The 8331-nt window shown below is 38.6% G+C and overlaps 1 protein-coding gene across 4 annotated transcripts in view; it reads right to left on the bottom strand.

Moving 5' to 3' along the window:
* Positions 1–1205: 1205 nt before the first annotated feature.
* The window catches only part of LPXN (leupaxin), a 63634-nt gene continuing 56508 nt past the window's right edge, over positions 1206–8331 (bottom strand). For 2 of the 4 annotated variants that reach the window (XM_064288031.1, XM_064288030.1), the window contains exons 9-10: positions 3017–3165; positions 1206–2685 (exon numbers count right to left, since the gene is read on the bottom strand). In XM_064288031.1, coding sequence (XP_064144101.1) covers positions 2416–2685; positions 3017–3165 — 419 coding nt within the window. In that variant the 3' untranslated portion in view covers positions 1206–2415. The remainder of the gene's footprint in view (positions 2686–3016; positions 3166–8331) is intronic. The other 2 variants (XM_023540550.2, XM_010600905.3) reach the window with 2 other exon arrangements.

Raw genomic sequence — 8331 nt, 5'->3', positions numbered from 1 at the left:
GAAATCCCTTTACCATCCATTCCAACAAAGATAATATATATAACAAAGCTTGGAAAGAATCATTTAATCCATTACATTTCTCCAAGAAGTACTGTCCGCAAGCAGCCAAAAGATGCCAAATTCTGTCCTATTTTTAAAAATACTTCCAATGAAGGAGTTTGCCTCAGTAACTTATTGCTGAACCATGGATCCTAAAATTCTGGTTTTGTTATAACAAATAATCAGACAATTATTTTGAGGACCGTGGTAAGAAAGTACAGTAGAGGTCTTATCAGTGCTGTCTTTTGAGGAAGCATGATTCCTTGTAAATCTTACTTTTATAAATAAATTAAACTGATAGGATACAAGAAAATCAGATTGAATAATCTAACAAACTTTTCTACCAATTCACTTACAATATTTTGCAGAGAAGCAAATAATTAAATGGAGATTTCTCTTTGGAGTTTAGATTTCCCAATACAGACTAGAAGATGATCAAGCGATATTTTATAACACCTTTCTTCGGTGAGGCTCTGAGAACAGACATCTTATTTGTTTCCATGAGACAATTGTGAAGTTGGGGCAGATGCATGTTGCATTTTTTTTACTTTAGAAATGAATTTTTAAAGTGCCGAGGGGAGAGACACTTTTTTTTCTTATTTAAATGGAGTGATGAAAACGATTTTAAGAAGCTTTGCCATCTTTTTAGATGATTCAATCATCTAAGTCCAAAAAATAAAATGAGTGTTATAAATTGGACTAAACCAAAAGCAAATAAGTTTCTTGAATAAACTGAATGCTTCAAAGGCCAGTGTAGCAGGGGCAGGGGTCTGGAGACCATGGTTCCAGGGGACATCTAAGTCAATTGGCATAATAAAATCTATTAACAAAACATTCTGGATCCCACTTTGAAGATGCATCAATTGGTCTCAACCCACCTGGATCAAAGGATAATAACGAACACCAAGGACACAAGGCAATTGCGAGCCCAAGAGACAGACAGGGCCACATGAACCAGAGACTACCTCATCCTGAGACCAGAAGAACTAGATGGTGCTTGGCTACAACCAGTGACTGCTCTGAAAGGGAACACAATAAAGAACCCCTGAGGGAGCAGAGCAGTGGGATGCAGACCCCAAATACTCATAAGACCAGACTTAATGGTCTGACTGAGACTAGAAGGACCCCGGTGATCATGGTCCCCAGACCTTCTGTTGGCCCAGGACAGGAACCATTCCTGAAGCCAACTCTTCAGGCAGGGGCTGGGCTGGACAATGGGTTGGAGAGGGATGCTGGTGAGGAGTGAGCTTCTTGGATCAGGTGGCCACTTGAGACTATGTTGGCATCTCATGCCTGGAGGGAACATGAGAGGGTGGAGGGGGCTAGAAGCTGGAGAAATGGACACAAAAGGAGAGAGTGGAGGGAGAGAGCAGGCTGTCTCATCAGGGGGAGAGTAATTGGGAGTGTGTAGCCAGGTGAATATGGGTTTTTGTGTGAGAGACTGACTTGATTTGTAAACTTTCACTTAAAGCACAATAAAAATTATTTTAAAAAATGAGTGCTATAGATGCAAACTAAAGAGAAAAATTAGTAAACAAGAGTCCTTTTAATCTCTTCTGATTTTAAAAAAAAGTGCATGCTGTATGGAAGGAACAAGAGGTATTATACAGGTTTAGGTTCACATAGTGCAATATATATACACACACATATGGGAAGCAGAAAGTTTATCTCTCAAACAAATACAACAATGAGTCATTCAAACTGCAAGCCATTTTATTTATCAGTGATGTCAGGACTCAGCATTGTCCAGTTAAAATCCACTTCCCCTTGAGAAAGAGAAATACACTGAGGGAAGATATAGTTTAAGAGAGGTATCACAATTCTCGATAATGGGGATAAAGGCCACAGCAGTGACTGTGGGAAAGTGAGGCACTGGAAAATGGGGAAACTGAAAGGGGAGAGTTACGAGGGCCACAGGGGAGAGGATATAAGTTGGGCCATCAGTAGGGGGTAAAAATTGAGAAATGTGAGAAAACCAGTGGCACACTGATTATGTGCATGTGGAAAATACATCTGCAGAGGGATTAGACAGTAGGACCCAGATCTAAATTCAGGCACCTGATTAGAAGAAGAAGTTGAAGAAGAAGAGAAGGAGGAGGGGGAGGAAGAAGAAGGAAAAGGGGAAGGATGAGAACTGGAATTGATCAGCACTGTTAGGATTTCCAGAGAACACATAATTGGCTTGTTGCCTTATTTAGTGACAACATAGATTGCTAGCATGGAGGGTAATACTGAAATTTTTAAGCCCTGTCATGGCCTAAACTTACTTTCTCTATAAGCCTATTAAGCAGAAGGTCAGTAACAGCAACTGTGCTCTTTCATCTCTTGGTTTAAATTTTCTAGAGGGTCTGAAGCTGCTGTGGGTTCAAGGTAAGATTACAGGGGGAAGAGCTTATTGAAGCAAGGTAGGCAATAAGTCTTGTCATTCTGCTCCCTGAAGATGCCCTTTGACAACTGTGTCAGGCAGAAAGAACACACAAAGTGCTCCGGATGGAACTTGTGCCCCATGGCACTGATGCAGCGGCCAGTGATGGGCTGACCGCACCCACGGCACAGGGTTCCTCGGCGGTGATGGTAATGAAGCTCGCAGAACGGACGTCCATCCAGTTCAAAGAAGGAACCAGTAGAAAAAGTGCTGAAGCAGTCCTGGGGGTGCGAAGAGGACAGGGAAAAGGAACACAGAGGTCAAAAAGCAAAACTCTCCAGCAAAGTAAAACTTTAGTCTTGAAATTCCTGCCAGTACCTGCCAGTCCCAGGGATTTCACTTGGGTCCTTGGCAAGTGGGGGCTAGAGTAGTGCCCACTTGGAAAGCAGACAAGCAAATGCGCACAATAGATGTTATGGTTTGTTTCTCCTTAGGAAACCGACATGAGTTCCTTAGCCAGGACTGTGAACACTTCACTACCTGCAGCTCTGCCTCTCAGAGAGGAGAACCCCTGGCTTTCCCTAAATCCAAAAGATAAGTGAGTATACAGACCCCACACACAAAGCACTCCGGGTGCCAGACAGTGTCCATGGCTGACAGGTAGTTCTCCAACACTGGGCGATTGCATCCACCACACTTGGGTGAGAACATGGCTAAGAAATCCTTCCGGCAATATGGCTTGTTGTCCTTCTCATGAAAGCCTGCGGAGATAAAATCAAGGATTCATGGCTGTAGTTTGAGCCCTTAAAGCTAAGTTGGAGTCTGAGAAGAGGCCAATGATCTAACCTCTCCCAATCTTATAGTCAAAATGTGGCTAACAATAGAGACCTACCTCAAAGGGCTGTTGTAAGAAATACCTGAGACAATGCAGGTAAAATGTTTTCGTGTTGTGCCTGGTTCATAACAAGCATGTAATAAGCATTGGTGGCTATTCCTTTTCAGTGCCTTTCCACTAGGTATCCCCTGGGCCTGGACAGTTCTGCCCCAGACCTTGAAATGGCTGCTCCTTTTTGTGATTCAGGAATTGGCTCAAAGATCAACTTATCAGAGAGGCCTCTCCTCGTTCCTTCTCTATCACTTCATCTTCTTTCCCTCCCCCTTCTTATCATTTACCACCATCTAAAGTCATCTTGTTTCTGTTCCACCTTCCCTCATTGGAACATGAGCTCTGAGAGAGACTAGATATTGTTGTTCTTGTCACCATTACATCTCTCTCCAGTATCTAAAACAGCACTTGGAAAAAAGTGCTTAATATTTAAAATAAGATACTACTAAATAATAATAATACTCCTTATCCAAAAACTCAACTTATGACAGCAAGAATAGCTAGGAATAGCAAGAATTCTCAAAAAAGAAAAGACAATTCTAGGTGGCTTAGCCCTACGTGTATTATGTATTGTCGTGGTTGTTGTTAGGTGCCATCGAGTCAATTCCGACTCATAGTGACCCCATGTGACAGAGTAGAACTGCCCATAGGGTTTTCTAAGGCTGAAATCTTTACAATAGCAGACTGCCAGGTCTTTTTCCCACAGAGCCACTGAGTGGGTTTCAGCCACCAACCTTTGGTTAGCAGTCAAGTGCTTAACCGACATGCCATCAGAGCTCCTTAAATGTCATTCCAACTCACTGCAACCTTATAAGACAGAGTAGAACTGCCCTATGCACAGGGTTTCCAAGGCTGCAAATCTTTACAGAAGAAGACTGTCACATATATTTCTCCTGCAGAGAAGCTGGTGGGTTCGAACCACCAACCTTTCAGTTAGCAGCCGAGCACTTTAACCACTGCACCAGCAGGGCTCCTTACATGTATTATAAGCCTCTATAATTAAATGAGTGGAATACTGGCACATAAGTAGACAGACCAATGAAACAGAATAGAAAGTTCAGAAACTGACCCAAGTGCATACGAAAATTTAGTATATAGTAAGGTAACATCTCAAATCAGTAAGGGAAGATACATGTCAGTACTGGGACAACAGGGGTGTCATGTGTAAGACAGAGAGACAGACAGATGGGGGTGAGGAGGAGAGAAAGGGAACTGGATACATTCCCCATATCATATGCCAGAAGGATTTCCAAATGAATCCAAGATCTACGTGTAATCATTGAAACCATACAAATACTTGAATTAAAAACAGCTAGATTCATGTACCTGGTTAAATTTATTCCTAGATATTTTATTCTCTTAGATGCTATTGTAAATGGAATTGCTTCCCTAACTCCCCTTTCAGATTTCTCATTGCTGTGTATAGAAACTCAACTATTTTTTGTTTGTTGCCCTTACACCCTGACACTTTGCTAAATTCCTCTATTAGCTCTAGAGGTTTTCTTGCAGACAGTGAATTCTACATGTAGAAACTGCTGAATTGGAGTATGTTTTGCTGTGTATATTCTCAACAACAACAAAACAAATAAAATTTTAAGAAAATGGAGGGATTCCTCTTTAATATGGGAAGTAGAAAACTGTATAAATAGGTATCATATTTCAAAAGCAATTAAAGATTGGTAAATTTATCTACATTAAAAAAAAAGCATGACCAAAAAACACCATAAGCAAAGTCAAAAGACAAGCTGAAAAAAATATTTGCTAATTATACCCCAGAAAAGAATAGCTAATATGCCTAAAATAAAAAGAGCTCTTAAAAATTGTAAAACAAAAAAAATTAAGTCCAAAAGAAAAATGGACAAAATTATGCAGAGACAGTGAATAGATTTATAAAGGGCAAATGGCTCATTAACCTATGGAAAGGTACACACCCTTACGTACAAAAGGAGAAATACAAAACTAATGTAAAATATATACATTTCTTACTTTTCAAATTGGCAAAAATCCAAAGGTTTGACAATTTACTCTAAAAATAGCCCCTCTTGTACATTGCTGGAGGAGCCCTGGTGGCACACTGGTTAACCACTCAGCTACTAACCAAAAGGTTGGCTGTTTGAACCCACCAGCCACTCCTTGGTAGAAAGATGTGGCAGTCTGTTTCCATAAAGATTAATAGCTTTGGAGACCCTATGGGTCAGTGCTATTCTGTCCTATAAGGATACTAGGATTCGGAATCAATTCAATGGCAATGGGTTTGGTTTTTTGGTATACATTGCTAGTGGAAACACAAAACAGTACAACCACTCCGAAGGGGTATTTGGCAATACCCAATAAAATTACATATACATAAAAAATATATATTTACCCTTTAATCCATCATCCTAATTTCTAAAAAACCTATCCCAATGATATACTAGTGAAAATTCTTTTAAAAATCATGTACACAAATCTATTCACTGCAATAATATTTATAATAGCAAAAGACAGGAAACAACTCTAAAATCCATTACTAAGGGATTGGTTGAATAAACTATGGTATATCTTCACAATGGAGTACTATGCAGTTGTTAAAAGGAAGGATAAAGATCTCTTTATATGACATAGAATGATTTTCTGGATACAGGTAGTTCTGACTTACAACATATTTGAGGTACGTCCACCACACTTACAATCATCCTTTTTTTTTCTTTTGTGTGTATTATCATTAGTAATATGTACTACATACAATGTTGCAACATGTAATTTCCTGATGTTATCATTCTCAGATGTAATGTTTCCAACTCCCAAAGACAAATACAGATGGGATTTATAAAGACTTTGATAATAAAAGGCAATAATAATGAAAACTAAAAAAAAAAAAAAAAAAATGAAGCATTCTACTTGTGTCAGAACCAACTTATGACACAGTAACTGCTGGAACGGAACCCTGTTGTAAGTTGGGGACTACCTGTATATTTTTAAGTCAAAGAAGCAAGTTGCATCAGAGCTGTCCAGTGTGCTACTTTTTGTGTAAGAAAGGGGGCAGAGTGTACATTGTTATCTGCAATTGCTTATAATTTCAAAAAAGAAACAATGAGGGGATAAACTAATCTAAATTGGTTACCAATCAGCAGAAGGTAGGAACAAGGTTGGGGGAACAGGAAAAGAAGCAAAACATCACTGAGTACACTTTGTTACATGCTACATACTTACAAAATGTGTTGTGTTGTTGGGTCCATTGAGTCGATTCCTACCCATAGCAACCCCATGTAAGAGAGTAGAACTGTCCCACAGGGTTTTCTTGGCTGTAATCTTTACAGAAGCAGATCACCAGGTCTTTCTCCTACAGAGCTGCTGGGTGGTTTGAACCACCAACGTTTTGGTTAGCAGTGAAGTGCTTAACCTTTGAGCCACCAGGGCTCCTTTTACAAAATAAGATGTTTTATAAAATTTCAAAACAAAATAAATAAATAAAAAGGAAAAAATAAACCCCTAAAAAGTTGAACTGAATTGAAACTAACTGTATATCTAATTGATTAAATGACCAAAGAAATTCATTCATTCATTCAAGTGGCTTTAAAACACAGCACTATAATTCTACATACATATGTATCACACAGGACTATGTGTAAAACAGGATTATAATGGATATATTCTAAAGACAGAAAGTTACAAAGAAATCTTAAACTGTTTTCAATAATCTTATTTGCAATGTTTATATTGCTGTTTTCAAATTATTATATGTAGAATATTATTATACATATAATAATAATATTATATTGTAGAATAAAGCAAAAAAGCAACTATAGTAATATTTTTGGAAAGCAAGATTTTCCATGCAAAAATAGCAGAAATACAAGTATAACTTTAAAAGTCATGTAAAAGAACAAGTAACTTACATTTCAATTAGAAAAAGCAGTATGAACTTGTGAGTTTTCTTTTTTTTAAAAAAAAAAAAGAGTATTCCAAGCCTTGTCCACTGAAAAGCCTAGAACTAATGACATATCAGAAGCAAAGAATACTCCTAGCACCCAGAGGTGTTCTTTAAATGTTCTTTCTCACTAAAAGAAACCAGTTTCATTGGAGAATGGCTGATACCAAGTGTGGGGCAGGTCTCACAAGATGGGCCTGATACACCTTGATGTGCCAAGGAGAAGGGGCCATGTTAAAATGATATAGTAACCAACATGAAGGGGCTACCACTGGTCTCAGATAAAACAATTCGAGCATTAAAAAATATTATTGCAATTAATCAAATCACACGAAATATATAAACTCCATGTGTTTAAATTTATATTAAAACAATAGAAACAAATTGGTTCACCATTGGGTGCTGTTAATGAACCCTTTCATTACTCTTATAAAGGAAAAGGATCAAACATCATTTATCCCACCTTTCCTTTCTGAAATGTATTTTGACTGCCTTGAAGATATTTGGTGGGGGTAACCAGTTGATGAAGAAAAATTACTTTTTATAGAATTCCAGCTAATAAGTATAGAAGGAATGATAGGAAAAAATGCCATTTTGCAACACCTAGTGAATTAATGGAAACCCTGGTTGCATAGTGGTTACATGCTACAGCTGCTAACCAAGAGGTCGGCACTTCAAATCCACCAGACGCTCCTTGGAAACTCTATGGGGCAGTTCTACTCTGTCCTATAGGGTCGCTATGAGTCGGAATCAACTGCACAGCAGTGGGTTTGGTTTTTCGGTTTAGTGAATTAATGCATCTAGGCTAGGCAATGATCGGGTTGACACTGTTTAAAAGCTGAGGTCAATTTTACATCAATGAAAGTGTGACAACCAGCCGTTACATACCTCTTGATACGATACAATATCAAGAGGTATATTAGGCATGCAAAGCACCCACCATGTATAAATTATTCCTTTCAAAAAAAAAAGGAGCACTGGTGGCGAAGTGGTTAAGAGCTCTGCTGCCAACCAGAGGTCAGCAGTTGGGTTCCACCAGTTGCTCTTTGGAAACTCAAGCCCCTTAAAAAAAAAAAGGAATCTGAATCTAATCAAGTCTCTAGATCTAAATTAACAGTTTAAAGAAAATAC

The sequence above is a fragment of the Loxodonta africana genome, chromosome 7 (assembly GCF_030014295.1).
Source record: "Loxodonta africana isolate mLoxAfr1 chromosome 7, mLoxAfr1.hap2, whole genome shotgun sequence".
NCBI lineage: Eukaryota > Metazoa > Chordata > Mammalia > Proboscidea > Elephantidae > Loxodonta > Loxodonta africana.
This window is presented reverse-complemented; position numbering and strand designations above follow the sequence as displayed.